The sequence below is a fragment of the Pelodiscus sinensis genome, chromosome 2 (assembly GCF_052426305.1).
Source record: "Pelodiscus sinensis isolate ZL-2025 chromosome 2, ASM5242630v1, whole genome shotgun sequence".
Lineage (NCBI taxonomy): Eukaryota > Metazoa > Chordata > Testudines > Trionychidae > Pelodiscus > Pelodiscus sinensis.
In genome coordinates this window covers 251,454,035-251,473,838 of record NC_143053.1, presented here as the reverse complement: position 1 = coordinate 251,473,838, position 19,804 = coordinate 251,454,035, and the positions used below count along the sequence as shown (strand labels likewise).

Genomic DNA, 19,804 nt, shown 5'->3' with positions numbered 1-19,804 from the left:
AACAGAGCATTTCATCCCAGTTACTCCAAATCAAGATTGTTCAGGGAGTTGAGCCGGAAACACCCACATTCCAGCCCAGTACCCTAATCATTGTCACAAATAGCTGCATTGCCCGCTGCAGATCTCAGTTGTGGGGCCCATCCTGTTGTTGCTCTCTGTCCATGTGTGATGGATAGGAGAAGTGGTGGCCAGCACCCGGGCTATGGCTACACTGTAGCCTTCTTCTGGAAAAGCTTATGCAAATGAAGTGGAGCCTGGAATATTGCCACACTTCATTTTGCATAATTAATTAGCAGCTGCTTTTGCACAAGAGGCTTTTGTGCAAAAAGGAGTTGTGTAGATGGCTCCTTTTTGCGCAAAAACCCCCTCTTGTGCAAGAACCGTTCTTCCTCATTTTTTCAGCTCTAGGTTTGGGCTCCTTCAAAATGGAAGGAACTGTACAAAATGGAAGGAGCTGTTCCGTTACTATGGCTACAGCTTGCCTTTACTGGTTACTTCATACTCTACTTTCAAATGGGATTACTTCCAACACCTCGAAGAGTTTTCCTTCTATTTGTCACAAACCACTCTGAGAAGATGAGGGGGTGGGAATCATTTGCTTCTTCAAATAATCATCTCTCTCATTAAGGGCTTTGATTACAAGGGTCATGATTTGCAGATTTTTCAGTTCTAATCCACTATCTTTAATAAAGTTAAATTAAAGTAAATTTCTCTCTCTCTCCGAGAGCCACCTGTGACAAATGAAATAACATCTCCCCGGGATAGGTCTGCTCTTTGAGATAGACTTTACTATTCCTGCTCCCCCACCACTGTGCTTTTCAGCCAACAGGCAGGAAACCCTTTTGTGGCCAGTCCTGACAAGCGCATTCAAGCGGAGGGTCAAATATCTGACGTGTTTTTGTGACTGTGAGCTGGAAGTTTGTATGTAACGGAGGATAATTCGTGATTAGTGACATTTCAATCAGGTCTTTGAATAAGTACATAACTCCTGCTCTGGTAAAGTGCTCTTCTCTTTTGGGTGCCTACATGGTCGACATTGCTCTTTGCAGTCTTTAATGCATTCATCCTCACACACCCTGTGAGGCAGCGAAATGCTGTTATTCCCATATTTACAGGTAGGAAGTAGGGATGTTAAATATCGGTTAATTGAATAGTCGAGTAACCTCAAGAATTCTTATCAGTTAGTCGACTATTCTGTAGTCCCTGGGGCGGGGCTGGCAGCCAATGGGCTCTGGCCTTACTCCTAAGAAGACCCCTGCCAGGTGGGAGCTGGTCCGTGAGGCGAGCCAGTTTAAAAATCAACTCCCCTGGTGGACTGGCTGCCTCTTGCCCTGTACTGCTGCCTCTGATAAAGAGGCAGCAGCGTGGAGTGGCAGCAGCCCCAGTCTAGAGGGTGGTCTGACCTCCCTGACCCAGCATGACCCGGGCTGCCTGCCTGCCCGCCCGGCTCCTAATATGCTTTAAATGCAGAGCCGCAGTGGGGGTAGGTCCCGGACCCGTCACAAGCCAGGACTGAGCCGGGCTTCTTGCCAGCCTGCTAAAAACATTACTGGCAGGCGAGGGAAATGCATGTAGTCTATAGCATCGACCTATTAGCTTATCAACTACACCCCTAGTAGGGAACTGAAGCATGGAAAGGCTTGCCCAGGGTCATTCTAGTAGATCAAGGAATTGAACTGGGGCTTCCCCATATCTCAGGCTAGCACCCTAAGAACCAGGTCATCCTTCCTCCTAAAGACTACATTTGACCCAAACTGGTGATATTAGTTTCCCACCATTAATACATTTCTGGGATCCAATCCTGGTGCCATTGAAATCAGTGGCAAAACTCCCAGCAATGTCAGTGGGGCCTGGATTTCACCCCTGCTATCTCTGTATTTCTACAGATTATTGCTTTTTCCCCAATAGATATCTTGGCTTCAGAGGTGCCACCATGGTAAAGGGACAGTAAAGAGGAGGAGGATGGAGTGAGATCTGAGGGGCGACTTTTTCATGGCCTCTCTCTTCTTAAGGGAACATTTTGCTGCCTGGGCACACCTGCATGGGGACCCTTGAAGCCACTGGTAGGCACGTGGTATAGTAAGGCATTTCCCAGCCACGCAGTCCAGTGGGTGATCTAGAAGGTCTCTGTGGCTGTGCCAACGAGCCCTGCTGGAAACTTCAAGCTGCGCCTATGGGGGCTGATGGGTGTGAAGTTCAGCATCCGTAAGGAAAGTTAACTCTACTCCGCTGCCCTTCCCTCTAGGTTACAAATGAACGTCTTATTCTCAGCTGTGTGCTTAATGGTACCTCTTGCTCAGTGTTCCCTCTCAGATTTTCCATCCGTGAGCAGAGTGAGTTTTGTCTTGTGCACTGTGACAGGGCATCTGCCCTGCACTGGCCCTTTAAGGGCAAAAACCCAGCCCTGAGTGAGGGCTGCTAATGAAGCCCCAGCTGAGTCAGTTATTGCGAAGTAGTGCCCAGCTGGGGGCGATATAAAGAAGGGCTCCTGGAGGAAGAGGGGAGGATTAAATCTTGCTGGGAAGCAGGCGGCTTCCTGGAGTTATTCCAAAGCTGGGGAGCTCTGGCCTTACCTCACCCTAAGGCTGCAGGGCCTGATGCAAGGCCTGAGAGGAGCAGTAGGGCTGCAGGGGGGCAGCCAACGTAGGCAAAGGCAGCAGGTCCACACCCCCTCGCCAATGCTGAGTGGCCATTCCAGATTGCAGTTTGCCCCTGAGGCAGAGGCTAGATGGAGACGGGCAGTGGGTCACTGAGGAAAGGAGGGTAACAAGGGAACTGAGACTGATAAGCACTCCCCCCAGAAGGGGGTTGAGAGACACTGGCGTGGGCACTGCCAGGGGGCAGAGTCCTGAAAAGGATGCTGCGGTCCAGGAATGATGCAGGTCTGGACTGGAGAGTGAAGTGCGGACCCAGGGAGACACTAGCTAGAGGAAGGCATCCAGTGAGCCGACAAGCTAATTCCCAGGGCTACTGGCAAGAGGCACCGTGTGAGTCCACCCCGTGACATGCACCCATATTGAGGTGCACTTGTTCGGACGTGTGTCAACATGGCGTCCAAGTTATTGACAGATATCTTATAAATATTTTTAAAATGTTGTGGAAGAAAGAATGCTAAAACAAGGAATAATTAACAGGGTGCATGACTTCTAATGTTTGTTTATATGAAATCAAAGAAAAAGAAAATTAATACTGACAATTTTTTAGTAGCCAACATTCTGGCTGCATCTAGACTGGCAAGTTTTTCCGCAAAAGCTGTCTTGCCTGCTGTCTACACTGGCTGCTTGATTTTGTGCAAAAGCACTGACGTTTTACTGTCCGAAATCAGTGCTTCTTGCGCAAATACTATGCTGCTCCCATTTGGGCAAAAGCCCTTTTCCAGAAATGCTTTTGCACAAAAGGGCCAGTGTAGACAGCTGAAAACTGTTTTGTGCAAAAAAGCCCTGATGGCGAAAATGGCCATCGGGGCTTTCTTGTGCAAAACCGTGTCTAGATTGGCACGGACGCTTTTCTGCAAAAAGTGCCTTTGCGGAAAAGCATCAGTGCCAATCTAGATGCTCTTTTCCACAAATGCTTTTAACTGAAAAACTTTTCTGTTAAATGCATTTGCAGAAAATCATGCCAGTCTAGACGTAGCCTCTCTGTTTATAGCCTTCTCCCAGACCCTACCACATCTAGGCTTCCTCCTCAGTTAAATCTGTCTCTCCTTTCAGGGAACAATGTTAATTGGCTTTTTTGAGCTTGTATAGAATACACTCTCCATTGCACACCTAGACAACAGTGTATTGAATATTTCTACTCATACACATTGTGTCTCAGGGCTAGATTTTATATTGGATCAGAGGTGAAGTCAATCCAGTATAATTTTAGACGGTTCTTTTTATTACAGAAAAATACCCAGCTTAGAAAAAGTAGTTACATGGAATGCGTGTTCTGCACACAAGACACATAAATCAGAGCTAAAACTCTCTAAGGAATCAAGTGCAGATTTCCCTTAATTGTCTAATTTGATCCACTCATAAGCATTCTTCAAAGCTAGAATGTCTATTAATAAAATAATGTATAAGCAAGGTGACAAATAATATTCTTTGCTTTATGCCAGAATGCACAGGTACTTGACTGTATTATTTCAAGTGATCAGCTCAACTACAAGAGGTCTTATTTTTCCTCAATATAAAGAATTGTGTATTTGCAATGAAAGGTCATCAAAGGAATTTGTGTAAAGTTAAGCACATGTTGGATGGGTTCAATGAATTTCTTGCAGTTTTTAATTTTAAAAAAAAAAAGCAAGCAGACAAGAAAACAAAGGACATTTAAGGCCTGTTCTGAAACTCCTTGAAGTTAATGAGAATCTTTCCATTAACTTCATTGAACTTTGGATCTGGTTCTTAAAGCTGTTATTTTAAATTTATTTTAAAATAATTTGTTTGTCTAAAAAGAGTGATGTATTATGGTATTTACTTCATTTTATGTCCTCTAACAAACATTCAAAGTATTCAGAGAAATATATTTTCTCTACCTTTTTGTATATATAAAAACAAGGATTGATAAAGGTCCTTGTAGGGCAAGAACTTTTATGGTCCTCTTTTATTTAAAATAGATATCAAGTAACATTCTATACATTATGAAACCATTTACCTTGGTGGTTCTGAGTTACAGACAACTGTTGTCTGATCACTAACTCCATGTTCATAGTTGCAAAGCCTCCGGTTGAACAACTCTGCATTTTGTTACAAAGATGCATGAATTAATTAAATCAGATTAAAAAACCCTACATTTATTTTTGTTCCAGAGTTATTACTGTGCTATTAAATCTCCATTCTTCGTGCTGGAAGATCTGTTTGGATCACAAAAACAGCTAAGTAATAGAAATGTAGCCGTGTTAGTCTGGTGTAGCTACATAGTCCTGTATTTTACTTCAAAAACAGCTAAAGCTGCCAGACAGAAATGGGTTGGGGGGGGATGTTTGAATTATCTATGAAGCAGAATGTGGCTCATCTCACTTCAGAGCCACTAGGAAACCAGCAAAATGAATGACACACAGTTTAGTTCCTTTTCTTTAAGAAAAGCTACAATATCGTGCAGCTGTGGTACGCACGCAAGTAGGAGGCACCTAGAATGACCTCACAGTCATCCAGTCTCAGTTTGGACCCAGCTTTCTCAGGTGGACCCATGCCACCATCCCCCAATACCATCCCTATCTGAGCCCACTCCCCTTGCAAACCCTCCTCAGTAACTCAACAATACACTTTGCTTCCTCCATCCACCTCTGCCCCCTGGAAGCCGCCTCCTTGCCCTCATGAAACCTGCCCCCTCCCACAACATGCTCTGCACCCTGAAGACCACCTGCCATTTCATCCCCCTTCTGCTGCCTGGCACCCACCTCTCCCTTCTCATCTCTGTTGCCATGCCTCCCACCTATCTGCTCCCCTGCTGCCTGCTGCTGCCTTCACTCCTCACCCTCCTCTGCTGTTCTGGCTCCCACCCATCTCACTCCCTTCATCCCTCCTGGGACCTGCTCCCCATCCTCTCTGACCCTTGTACCCACCTTTCCCTTCCCCATGTCCACCCCTTCTCTAGCCCCACTCTGATCATCTATAGTTTCCCCTCCCCACCCTCTCTCCTAATACCTCCCTCTATATACCTGCCCTGCCTCTCTCCTCTGCTCTCTGGTGCCCATTTGTCTCCTCCCCTCTACTTCCCTCCTTGTGTCTGCCCTTCTGCTTCCCCCCAAAAATCCCCCTGGCACCTGCACCTTACCTTACCTCCTGTACCCTCCTTGTGCCTCCCCCTTCCTTCACTGCCTGGTTTCTATGGCTGGGCCCGCAGTACTAAAAAGAGCACCACGGGCAGCCCCAGCCCGTCCCACCCCAGGAGCAGCTGGGGTTGGGGCTGCGTGGTGGCTTCTTGGGCCCTGACCATGGTACTAAAAATAGCACCACAGCCCTGGCACCAGTCCCAGCTCATGGGGTGCGGCCATGTGGCAGGCGGCTGCCCCACGTGCTGGGACTGGGGCCATGGTGCTATTTTTAGTACTGCGGCCCAGGCTCCAACTCTGGCAGCCACCATGTGGCCTGTCCTGGCTGCAGCTCCAGGCTGGGGAAGGACTGAAGCTGGGGCCACGACCGCATGGTGGCTGCCCAGCTATTCCTGGTGCAGGGCAGTCACCCACCATGGCTCCGCCCTGGAGCAGCTGAGCTGCCTCTGCATGGCTCTGCTAATCATGTGCGCAGGGGTCAAAATCTTGGTGTGTGCCCCCTAGAAGGAACTCTGCTCTTGTTCCATGTGGCTAAGTTAACATTGCTCCTGAAGTCTTGTGCAGCTTTTACATGGGCCCCCAAAAAGTGAGTGTGGCTACCTGGCAGAGGAGTAGGACTACAGCAGCTAGAAGAAGCCATTATTCAGCACTTCCCTGGTGTAGCTTCTGCTGGCAGAATCCTTATCAACCCCATGGAGAACTTAAATCTGCCTTGCTCAGGAGTTCACTGTCCCGGGGCAAATGCTCTTCTCTGGCTGCCTCTCTACCTCTAACAGGGCAGGACAGATGTAGCACCAGAGGCCAGATTTTCCAGAGAGCTTTCTCCTGGACTTAATTGTTCATACCCACAATGCGCATGCACGGAATCGCTGCATACCTGCCATCCACATTTAAATATTCCAGCATCTGAACATGGGCAAGCTCATTAGGCAAATTGAGTTTTGCAGCTGGGAAGTCTCCATTGCACAGGAATAAGAACCATTAAGTGTTGGCACCTACAAAGTACACGTGTGTATTTTTACATTCACAAGCAGAGATGGAGAACTGAAATTCAAAGCATGTAAGTACTTCCTTAAAGCATTCAGAATATTGTTTACTGCACTATATTCAGGGCAGTTGTCCAAGCATCATATAAATTATTAAATCCAAAGCCAGTTTTTTTTCACACTGTGCAAAATAGAAGTCCTCAATGAGGATAGGATCATGCTAAGTTTCAGAATCCAACTCAAGTCATTTATTGTAGCACTGCTTAATGGTTAGAATTATTTACAAAGGGAAAGTACAAGTTTCTACCGTTGTACTATTTAAAAAAGCTGCCAAAGTGTTTTTGTTCAAAGTTGCAGAAAATAAAACAAATAAACCCTGATAACCATGTCCACAATACACACACAAATGTAGATAAAAGCATAAAGTTGTCTTTTTGGACTTGCAATGTAACACTGCTTTCTTCTTAGAAATAACACACAAGAAACCAAAACCAAACCAAACAGGCTGCTTCTTAAGGCCTCTGCACTAGGCAGGCTCTTTAAAGACTGGCTGGATCACATATTTCCCTATAGTGCCCCCTAGGATTCAGGCGGGACCTGGAAACTCTTTGAACTGAATGTGACAGCTTGTCATTGCAATACACCCCAAACCTCCTTGGCCCAAAAATAAGCAGGAAAATGTCAGCCCCAATATGAACGTGTTCAATGTTTGTGTGTATGAAAACAGAGGGCAATGGAATGCGGTCAGGTGTTTTCTCAACCAATGCCTGCTGGAATGGTGGCTAATTGCTCAGCTGTTCCTGGTGTCAGATCAGCTAACAGAAAGATGAAATTAACTTCCATTATGTTGTATGGTAAGGCCACTTTGTACAATGTCACTGTGTCTACATTGGCGCGATCTTGCTCCAAAGCAGATGCTCTTGTACAAAAACATGCTGCCTGTCTACACTGGCGGGGAGTTCTCGCGCAAGAACACTGGCGTTCTAATGTGTGAAATCAGTGCTTCTTGCACAAGAACTATGGTGCGCCTGCTCAGGAATAAGCTCTCTTGTGCAACTGTTCTTGTGCAAGAGGCCAGTGTAGACAAGCAACATGAATTTCTTGTGCAAGAAAGCCCGATGGTTAAAATGGCCATTGGAGCTTTATTGCACAAGAGAGCATCTACAGTGGCACAGATGCTCTTGCGCAAAAGCACATCTCTTGCGCAAAGGCACATGCCAGTGTAGACGCTCTCTTGCGCAAATACTTTAACGCAAAAACTCTTGCGTTAAAGAGTATTTCCGCAAGATCATGCCAATCTAGGCATAGCTAGAGAGTGTGTGTGCTGGAATGGAGAATAACATGAACCTTTATGTTGAGAGCCGAAATCTGAGCTATAAAATCATCTCTCCTCATTGGCTCAAGGCACTGGCAGTGTTTCATACCCATTATATCCAACTCTGTTGCTATGGGAGAAAGCTATGAATCAGCACAAGCAGGTAGGCAAGTTTCAGCTGCATACAACAGTATGTGAAATCGAATGGCCTCCTACAGAATTTGTAGCCCATGCTGTAAGCAAGGAGGGGCTCTGCCATGCGTCACTTCACAGTCAGGTTTTGTTGAAGATTTGTGGCAGTGTTATCTCAAGGTATCATTTCTTCCAGCTCTGTCAAACACCACGAAAGTTTCAGAAGGGCAGCCGTGATAGTCCGTAACTGAAAAAAACTTTTAAAAACCCTCAGCAAATAGTCCTGAAGCACCTTAGAGACTAACAAAACATGTAGACGGTACCATGAGCTTTCGTGGGCACAGCCCACTTCTTCAGATGAATGGAGTTAAGGAGTCCAGGATGCAAATAAATAGCAGAGGGTATGTCTACACTACCACCCTAGTTCGAACTAGGGTGGTTAATATAGTCAACCGGAGTTGCAAATGAAGCCCGGGATTTGAATTTCCCGGGCTTCATTTGCATGTTGCCGGGTGCTGCCATTTTTAAATGTCCGCTAGTGCAGACTCCGTGCCTGCGGCTACATGCGGCACGAACCAGGTAGTTCGGATTAGGCTTCGTATTCCGAACTACCTGTACTCCTCGTGGAATGAGGTGTACAGATAGTTCAGAATAGGAAGCCTATTCCGAACTACCTAGTTCGTGCCGCGTGTAGCCGCGGGCACGGAGTCCGCACTAGCGGACATTTAAAAATGGCGGCACCTGGCAACATGCAAATGAAGTCTGGGAAATTCAAATCCCGGGCTTCATTTGCAACTCCGGTTGACTACATTAACCACCCTAGTTCGAACTAGGGTGGTAGTGTAGACATACCCAGAGAGAGAGGGGATGGGAAGGGGAAAACAGAAAAAATATTGTCAATTAGAGTGTCCATGCTAAATGAAGCTAATAGAGTGGGCTCTAAGTATTCAAGTACTCGGTACTTAGCTTTTTATGTCATTAGGATATGGAAAGTAGCGGCCCAACCAGGTCAGGTCTTTGTTGAAACCTCTATTCACTATTTTTTTCTTATTTATTCTTGGATCTGGACTTTTAATACCCCATTCATCTGAAGAAGTGGGTTGTGCCCATGAAAACTCATGATACCATCTACATGTGTTTTTAGTCTATAAGCTGCTGCGAGACTATTCATTGTTTTTTTACGGTTTTCCAGTTGCAGATTAACTCGGCCACCCCTCTGCATCTATTCAAGGTATCAAACTTATAAATGAAACCAAGTTCTGCACTTTCTTTCTCCAGGTGACTTTTGAAATTGCTTTGAAATAATATAGACCCTTTTTGATCCATGAGTGAGTGCCTGGGCAAGTTGAAATGTTCCACAACAGGTTTCTGCGTGTTACCATTTTGACTATCTGATTTGTGTCCATTAATCCTTTGTTGTAGAGACTGTCCAGTTTGGCCAATATATGTTGCAGAGTGGCATGGCTGGCACTTGATGACATAGATCACATTGGTGGATGTGCATTTGTATGAGCCTCTGATGTGTTGGCTGATTTGGTTAGGTCCTGTGAGGGTGTCGCTTGTGTAGATGTGTGGACAGAGTGGGCACCAGAGTTGACTGCAGGAGTAGGTTCCTGGGTGAGTATGATGGAGGTGTGCTGCGTGGTTGCTGGACAGAATTTGTTGGAGATTAGGGGGTTGTCTGTAGGTGAGGACTGGCCCATCACACACGACCTGTGAGAGTGACGGGTCATTTTCCAAGATAGGAAGTCAATCAGTGCTACCTGGCCATCAGCACAGCACTAGAAGTCAGTAGCCATCAGTTCAATTCCTCCACCCCTGTATCCTATCTCAAACGCTCTTGAGTATTCTTGTAACAAACACATGTTGATTCTTAGCCATGTCTTTTGTGAACTGTCTTCTTGAACTTAGGTACTGGTAGGTTGAAAGGGGTTCAAAGTATTCTTAAATAATGGAAATTTATGCCAAAAACTCCATCCCACCCAATCCTAGCAATTGCTTCAGTGATTGCTTTTTAAAAAGGTGTTTTAAGCAGCATGTGGGCATTTGGGCTCTTGGTTTTATCCTTATTCCTGCCATCCATGCTGCACAGCTATGTAACAGCTTGGCTTGCCCAGACCGTATATTAAAGGCAAATGGGCCAAAGCAAGGGTGGGGGGAAAGGAAGGAAGAAGGTAAGATGTAGAGAAGATAATCAGTTGCTAGCTTTTACCCCGTGTGCATCTTAATGAATTGTTTAGTCTTTATTTTATGTTTATCTAACTGTCCCTCTCTCTGTGATAGGCTACAGCCTGTGATAGACAAGGAGAAAAAACTTAAAAGCTGCACAAAGCTTCCATGTGGAGCAGGAGGTGATTGCATGTATAGAAAATAAAATAGTTTGTACATCAAAGCCATGTCGTTTCCTCTCAAATTGCCACAGAATTATCTGGAGTATTTCCCGACGACAGAATAGACGCATGCTGTTTTGCACGCCTCATGGATCCCTTAAGGCTACATTTCAAATGAACATGAAATTGAATTGAGGAACTCATTTCTCTGCAAGGACTTCAAACATTTAGGTTACTGGTACCCCAGCAGGGGTGTGGGGAAGGGCCATGCATGCGAGAGAGAGAGAGAGAGAGAGAGAGAACTTTTACAGCACAGAATAATCTCCGGTCTGATGCTGCACTGAGCAGCTGCTATTGTTTCTGTAGGTGATACGAGGTTTTTAAAATAAGGGGACGGGAAGAATTGGCAAATAATCCAGTGGAGCTCTGAAAGGAGCTCAGTGATATTATTATCTGCTTTCAGAGGAGTCAGTGAGGGGAAAGCAATTATATCAAAGGGGGGGAGGGAGAGAAAATGGAGTAACTGGAGTCTGTATTGTATTAACTCTCATTAACCAAATACTGGCCTTTGAGACATACAGAATGTTCCGGCAAAAAGGCAGAAGCAGCTTGGTCGTCTTTCTGATCTCACTCCGGACAGTTTTGTGCTGGTGTAACGCCACAGACTGCCGTGTGGTTACACCTCCCTTGTACCAGTGTTCCCACGAGGAGATTCAGACGCTCTTTGTGAACAGTTTTTTGTTTTGTTTTGTTTTGTTTTTTTAAACACTGGCTGGCTGGGCCGGAGCAGCCCTCAATTAAAACTGAAATCAACTCAGAGAAAGTTCACATGTTGCTTTCCCAGCCTCTCTGAACTGTTGTTTTGTCCCCACTTGTGACATCTCATGCAGCTAACAGTGAGAATCTTAGCAGCCAATGGGAAAGCCAGCTGGCCTGAATTCAGCCTGCGTGACTAGTTTGACTGCTCTGTCAGGAAGGTCGCCAAGCTTGACCCAAAGCCTGAATCGTTGAGTAGTTTGCTTTATCTGCTACTAACACATGTACCCAGCGTTGCTTGGGTCCTTAACTCAATTAAGTTTGTGCACTTTCCCCTCGCTCCCTGTTCCCTGCTGGGGAACAGCCAGCAACATCCTTGTAAGAATCGGGGTGGGGTGGGGAGCTGCCCCCTCCTAAAAGGGTGCCTGAGGGTGGGAGGCTTGGGACTGGGACAGTTCCGGGCAAGGGAGGGAGCACACCCCCAGCCAGCCCTTTCACCTGCCTGGCGATTCTATATGGTTTTATAAGAAATTCCATTCCAGGCACATCCCATTGTCCTGCCACAACCAAACCCTGACCTTGCTTTAAATTATGATTTGAGGATATCAAATTTGGTGGTCCTAGCTCTTAGAATTTGAGAGCAGTTCTTGAACAGACAGACAGACTGACAAACTTTCTAAAATATATAGTAGACTGCAGAGGAAGGCAGCCCCCAAGAAGAGTCAATGGCTCGCACTTGTCTACACTACATGGCTGCGTCTAGACTTGCACGTTTTTCCGCAAAAGCAGTGTAGACAACGCGGTATTGTTTTGTGCAAAAAAGCCCCGATCACGAAAATGGCGATCGGGGCTTTCTTGCGCAAAACCGCATCTAGATTGGCATGGACGCTTTTCGGCAAAAAGTGCTTTTGCGGAAAAGCGTCCGTACCAATCTAGATGTGCTTTTCCACAAATGCTTTTAACGGAAAAACTTTTCCGTTAAAAGCATTTGTGGAAAATCATGCCAGGCTAGACGTAGCCCATATGTTTTGCTGTGTAGATTTGCCAGCAGAGCATCATAGTCAGGGCTCGCCAAGCGGCGGCGAGCCCCGCTTGCCAGCCGCGTAGAAGCGCATGCTGCACGGCCCCGCCCAGCTAAAATCTACTTGCCACGGGTGAGTAGATTGCCTAATTTGTCGAGCCCTGGTCATAGTGTAGGCAGGGCATGTGTGTAACAACTCGAGGAGGTTTTACTGCCAGTGTGAAATCTCTGTTTACTTGAATGGCATGAGCTGTACTGATGGAACCATTCTTCTGTCAGAATAGCGGTGTCTATGCTGGGGGTTTTATTGAGTTTTATTGGGAGTTTTTATTTTAAGCTAGAGAGTGTGGGGATTTTTCACATTACTGCCCAACAGTTATGCCATCAAAACTTCACACTGTAGATCTGGGCTTTAGTCCCAATGTACACCAGTGCAAGGGAGTTTGTATAGTAATAACTATGGTCAGAAATCACCACTGTGGTGTCCTGACAGGTATCTTGCTCCATCCAATGATGAAAACCGATTGGCTGCATGTGTGTGTTCCCCCTGTACGTTCCATTTATTCTGCACAGGCAGGCAGTACAGCAGATGCTGAGAGAAGCCCCAAAGACCACACAATCAGAGAAAGATCAAAGGTACCAGGCCAGGTTTATTGTCAAATGGAGTACAGTTGTCTACCAAGCCACAACGATGAACCAGCTCAGTCAGTTGCGGAAATCTCCAGTGCCCCCTATGCCAGATAAGGGCAACACCCTTATGGTACATTTTATGTAAAGGTACAAACAAGTTACACATCACATCATGCTGTCATTTTAGACCCTATCCTAAGCCAGGATTGGTACGTCCCTCTTATCTGTGGGGAGTGTGTTGGTACAAAGATGTTTCTTAATGAGATGTTCCTTTACCATCCCTCTGGAATGCGTTTACGGCCTGTGCCTAGTACTTCTTAGGTAACAGTGTTTCTGCAATATCAGCCCTGTTCTTGCCAGCTTCTGTGAGCAGGGCCTGCCTCTTGCTCACAGTTTAAGTTTGCTTTATTTTAGCAGCGCCTTGACTATTGATGCCTGGGCCTCTGGCCTCACACCGGGCCTGTGATACATGGGTTTATGTTTTAGGCCTTCTTCTTACAACATTAATTTTGTAAACAATATGATGCGCTCCAAGTTGTGGTGTTAGGCACCCAACATTTCACCAACAATTTTACACAATTTATTTAAAGACTGTGACGGATACGTCAAGTTCCTGAAATATCCTTGGGGAAACCTTATTGAATTAAAAATCTCAGAGGGGTAGCTGTGTGTGTCTGTAACTTTAAAAACAACTAGTAGTCCTGAAGCACCTTAGAGACTCACAAAAATATACGGAATCATGAGCTCCTGTGAGCAAAACCCACTTCCTCAGATGAGCCAAAAGGAGAGAAGAGGGGGATCTTATTGAATTGAGTACATTTGGAGTCTGTTGTATTAAATGAACCATTTGTGTATTCTAAGGGGTGGGATTGCATGTCAGCTCTGCATGGGGAAGATGTGATGTGAACATTGGGAATAGTTCTGAATTTCAAAGGACTATACTGAACAATGCACTGGATGGGAATGGACTCCGGGAACTGCAAACATCAAGCTGTTTCCTTCAGGAGTCAAATTCCTCACCTCCTGTTTACACAGAAGCCCAGATGCCCTCATGAGGGGATCATTGTCTGCTGATCACCTCTTTCCAGGGTCTCACTGTCAAAGGCCCATCTGTATAAAAGAGAAACTAACCTATTCGTGGGTGTGATAGTTCTGGGCTAAGGCCGTGAAGAACTTGCAACCTCAGAAACCCCTGTGGTGAGGTTTGATGGGCTGACTTCTACCAGAGGCCCTGCTGGAGTTTGTGGGTGATCTCTGGTAGCGGTAGGGGGCATACAAGGTCTCGTATTGGTTTCAGTGGTTTTTCGGTATTGCTTTCACTTTCAGAATGAATGTGCTTGCTTGGGAAGAACTGTGTGGTAACTTGTAACTGCTGGCACTGCTATTCACCACCGTTGGAGAGAAAGCAAAGTGCAGACGCCTGCGGGTTTATACTCTCTGGCTTATGGGGAATATCACAGTGCAGGCTGGGAACTGTGTAGCCTTGAAATGTTCTACTCTGCAAGGGGAAAGACACAGATCTCTGTTCAAAAGAGGTGACAGCTCTGGAACCAGGAGCCTGGAGTTGGTCCTAAGGGACTGCAGAGGTTTAGAGACAGCAACGCTGCTTTTTTTTCTGTGCTCTTTACCGTCCTTTTGTGTCTTGAGTGTGTCTCTGGCTGCGCTCCTTAATCCTAGTCAGCAAGCATCTTCTAAACACGTTGTCTTCGTATTTATTTATAAATACTTTTTATTTCTCCTTCTCTTCCCTCCCTAGCAAGTGATCTGCTCTGCCACCCTCCTTCCCCAGCGGCAGAGTCCATTATTTGCCCAGAAAAAAGGCTCTCATTTAACTTCCATGCCTGTAAAGCTACCTCCCTGGGTTTTGTTATTGTGTTTTGTGGGTTTTGGTTTTTTTGGGGGGGGTGAGGTTGAGCATTTATTTATTCATTTATTTTGGTCTCTATTAGGAAATGCCTACAGAGAATGCATGGAAAACGGGACGTGGGCTTCCAAGATCAACTACTCTCAGTGCGAACCTATTCTGGATGACAAGGTCTGTATCTCTCTCTCCATTTTTTCTAGATGTCCTTTTTCTCAGCATCCAGGAGAGGAAGGAGCCTCGTGTATGGTTTATGTGTTGGTCTGAGACTCAGGAGATTGGGTTTTTATTTCTGTCACTGCCACAGAACCCAGCGGGACCTTGGGCAATTCATTTCCTGGGGGTGTCCATTTTTTTTTAAATAGGGTAGCGGGACCCGTCCCTGCTTTGGTTCTGTCTGCCCATCAAGCAGCCATGTGACTTCCGCCCATGTTGACGTCTCCAAGCCAGCGGTGATCTAACTCAGTGTTTCTCAACCTTTGTTTATAAAGTATCCCGTTTTCAAAAAAAATTATAAGTACCCCCAGTACCTACAGTTTTCAGACACCCCAAATTTTTTCTACCATTGCAACACATCAGTTTAAACAACTTAATTATAGCCAGGCGGGCGATGACATTTTTGAGTGTAAAAAGTACAAAAATAATAAAATGCTGTCCAATGTAAAACAAAAAATCAGTTTTCTCCAAATTTCAGTTGTGTTGACATACCCCCCAGACTTCTCTCGAGTACCCCTAAGGGTACTCGTCCCACTGGTTGAGAAACACTGGTCTAACTCGCTAACAACCCTAAAGCTGCCGCCGCACCGACTGACCACTCAAGTGTGAACCCTGAGTCCTGCACAAGCATTTCAGCATCAATGTTTTTGGAGGGGCAAATTACACACTCCCGAAAGAAAGGTTCTTAGGACTCCCCCTCCACCCCAATTTCTCAGCACAGGGACACCCAGAAGCAGCTCCTCCTGGCAGTGGCACTCCATGTCCCTGTAGTCCAAGGAGGGAGGAGACAGCAAAGCAGAGCCGTGCCTGCCAGCTCAGCTCCTTCCCCTGCTTGTGCAGTCCCAGCACTGCTGCCTGCTCTGAGGGAGAAAAGGGTGTAGGCAGAGGCAACCTAGCCATTCAGCAGCAGGCTGCAGGTAGAGGGTCGGTGGGAGGAGGAGCTTAGTGGGCAGCTAGTCGCCTGTTGCTCCCTCCTTCCCCAGCCTGCAGGAGCACATGGAGATTGGGGTGCCCTGATTTCCCCCCCCCCTTGTGTACACCCCAGGTGGGTTTGTGCAGCCTGTCCTGCTGCAGCCTCACCACTATTGTTGCTCAAACCACCTCGACTCAGGTATGTTCACCCATGCTGCAGGCACACCTGGGATCGCAGCATATGCTTACCCTCTGTCTGGACTAGTTGGACTGTAGGCTCTTAGGGGCAGGGACTGCCCCTTCCTGTGTGCTTGTGCAGTACCCAGCCCAGTGGGGACTGAATGTACTTTGGGACCAACAGCAGCTACTGTAATGCTATTGCTACTAATAGTGATCTCTGTATATCGCTGACGTGCTTTTACCACCTGATCCTGCAAGGTACGTGGCATCTTTCGGTCTCAAGCATTCCTGGTCCTCATCCTCACTTTAGCCTCTGCAGCCGGAGGGGAAACTGGCAGTAACCTAGCAGTGTAGTATTGTAGCAGACAAGTTGGACCACATCTGTCTGTAGCAGAGCCAGCGCACCCTGTAATACGCCAGCATGGACGGAAACGTCATTCCTCGGTTCTGTAGGCTCCTTCACGAAGGCTGGAAGCTTTGTGTGAGATCCTGTCTGCTCAGATTGACAGCCTGGCCTTGTAGATGGCAGGGACGGGCCACCTTGCAGAGAGCGCAGGTTCAAACCCCTGTGCCAGGTCCATCCTTTTTATGTCCTATTCGTAGTTTGTAAGCAGTGCCTCGGCTCTCCACCCAGGGGTTGAATTTTGCTTTGGAAGCACAGGGATTTGCAGTTTCTTCTTTGTTTTTTCCTCTCCTCTGCTAGGGAGGCGCTAGGCCCTTCACAAACATACGTGAAGGATGGAAGTCCCACGTGCCTAGAGGAGTGTAATATCTCCATGAGCCCTCGTGCTAGCACAAGAGAAAGGAAAAGGAGGGATGCCCCAAAAATAGCTGGCTCGTGTTCAGAACTCAGTTGTTCACCCCAACGTTTGGCTTTCGTTTCATGTCTCTTGGTAGATAAGGTGGATTAAGGGCGGGGCGAAAGCAGGAAGCGGTGGCAAAGGAGCCATGTTGCCAACCCCGTGTATTCAACAATTGTACGTCAGAGCCCCCAGAACCCTGGGAGCACGTTAGAAATCATGAGTTTTATAATAGAAGTACCAGGCTGCTTTTCATTTGCCTGTGGGTTGCTCTGTGAGCCCTTAGGGATCCGCTCGAGTCACGTTTTCCAGCCCTTCCCTGCAACCCTCGCGGGCGAGACATTTACACTCGCCATAAAAATGAACCCTGAGATCGTCCCACATTCACGTGACTCCCGGAGTGTGAAGAAAAGCATTGCATGTTGTGAGCCCCAGTAACACAGCAGGAGAAGCGGTTCGTGGCACTGAGCTAGCCAAGCAAGGGGAGGATTTACAGCAGGCCTTGGCACTATTTCTCACATGCCAATTCCATGGGGGTGATGCTGTGCACATGGCCCTACCCAGTCTGGTTTTATCTAGTTAGCTCACGCACCGGAGCACTTGGTGGCATCAAGTCCATCCAGAACGCTAGGTTCTCATGAGATTAGCCTACTCATGAGATTAGCCTACGCTGAAGCCCTTGCCGGTGCCGCTTCACTGCTCCTGTACCAGGCTAGCTACATTAAAGCCATCTTGGATATGTCTGCGGTACAGTCACAACCCCTGACTTTTATAGACCTGTCCTGAGTTTGACTGGCACAGTGGATGGGAGACTCTGTTTGAGACATCACAGGTGGCATAGGGAAAAATTAGTCACCCGTGGAAGGAGACCAGGGATTAAGATTAAAGGAGTTAGCACAGCCTAGTGCAAAGAGAGAGGGGTAAGTTGGAACAAGTGTTCAGATGAAGGTAGGAATAATGATGTACAAAGCCCTAAGGGTGATTTTAGGACAAGAAATAGGTTTCCTTTAACTTCAAGCGGGGGGGTCTGGTGCATGCAAGCCGCAATAATATTCTTTGCTGTTCCTGTCCAGGGAAACACATTCTAAAACTCACCTCTCCTTTTTCTTGCATGACTTTGAACAGTTAGCCTGCTTATGAAAGCAAATCCCGATGAGTTTTGTTTGCAGGAGTTGATGGGTATTGCCACTACGACAGGGGATTTTTTACTTTTATTGTTTGCTTTAAAATCTCACGGCTACGATAATACCATAAAACTTCATAAACCACCGATTCCTTCAGTATATGAAAGTGGTGATTCTCCCCTCCCCCCTCGAACCCGCTGTGTGTGCAAAAGCTTAAAAACTCATTTAGTAGATCCTTAAAGGGTGATGACAAACTTTATAAGTATTAAGGTTTATGAATATTCCTGAAATATCTAGCGGGTGCTCAGCTGTCAGAATAAAACATGGGTTGGTTTCTGATCAAATGTGTTCCCCCCGGATTCCTTGTAATCCCCTTTTTGATTAAAGGTGAGATGCAGCCACCCTCATGTGCGATTGTTACTGAATAATATTAACTGATAATATTCCTAACTGTCAGGGTGATCAAACACTGTAATAAATTTCCCAGGGAGGTTGTGGAATCCCCATCTCTGGAGATATTTAAGAGTAGGTTGGATAAATGTCTATCAGGGATGGCCTAGACAGTATTTGGTCCTGCCATGAGGGCAGGGGACTGGACTCGATGACCTCTCGAGGTCCCTTCCAGTCCTAGTATTCTATGATTCTATGCCACAGATTGGTGAGTTGGTGCTAAGTGACCACATCCATCAATCTGTTTTTAATAATGAAAGGTGCCATTGTTCGGCATGGATGCTTGTACTCAAGAGCCTAAACAGGCTCCTAAATCCTTCTCTTCAAAGCAGCAGACCCGATTCTTCTAGTGTGACTCGCTCACCGGGAACAGGACTGCAAATCTGCAGAGCCCAAAGCACAGCATGCTACAGCGGGTGCTAAAGTTAGCTCCCTTGCAGGGCCTCTTACAAACACACCTCCTCTGCTGAGGATGGCCTTTGGCACATACCCACAAGGGGGCTCCACAAAGACACATGCTTATCTTTACCCTCAGGAACGGTCCCATTGGGGCCCTGTGTGTAAATGGGTATGACTAGCACATCATACTCCAGCCACTCACCTTCCAAATTCCCCCTGATGGTGGGCGGTGCCCCGCCCCCTGCACTTTATGTGACCAGGCGTCATTATGAGCTGATGGCTATTGAATAGCATCCTGGGAAACTGATTTATGGTTTCAGCTCAGCAGAGAAACCTCGCCCATCACCGGCCCAAAGCCCCATTCTCATTAGCAGGCCGGGCGAGAGGGTCTAAGGCACTGTAAAAGGGGACTTTCTGTAGCTGCACCTTTGCATGGGGCCGGGCCGGGCATGGCGCCTTCCTGGTCCAGGGTGGAGATCATGGACCTTATTCAGGTTTGGGGGGATGCCCCCAATGTCCACGATCTCTGCCCTAGACAGAGGAACGCGTCCGTCTATGGCAGAATAGCTGCTAGCCTGGCCACCAAAGGCCACATGCGAACCCAGGAGCAGGTTCTCATGAAAATCAAGTTGGTCCTGCGAGACCCCCAACCCTGAGCCCTGAGCTTCCCCTCCCCCTTCTTCCCCTTGCTTCCCCCTTTCAGCTCCCTCCTCCCAACCTCTCTTCTCCCTTCTCCTGTCTCCTTTCCCCAGTCTCGCCAGAGTTTCATTCCCTCCCAGTTTTGTTAAATAAAGAGAGTTTGTGTTCATGAAAGTACGTGTATTTTATTTTATATCGGGGGGGTTAGGGAGGGGTAAGTGGAAGGACATGAGGGAGGAACGAGGCACAGGCCCCCAGTGGGGCAGACCAGGGAGGCTCTTAGTGCTCCTCAGGGTGG

The 19,804-nt window shown here is 46.9% G+C and overlaps 1 protein-coding gene across 3 annotated transcripts in view; it reads left to right on the top strand.

Moving 5' to 3' along the window:
* The window catches only part of CRHR2 (corticotropin releasing hormone receptor 2), a 274,002-nt gene that overhangs the window by 154,463 nt on the left and 99,735 nt on the right, over window positions 1-19,804 (top strand). For all 3 annotated transcript variants that reach the window (XM_075922873.2, XM_075922874.2, XM_006120580.5), the window contains one exon: window positions 14,875-14,960. In XM_075922873.2, coding sequence (XP_075778988.1) covers window positions 14,875-14,960 — 86 coding nt within the window. The remainder of the gene's footprint in view (window positions 1-14,874; window positions 14,961-19,804) is intronic.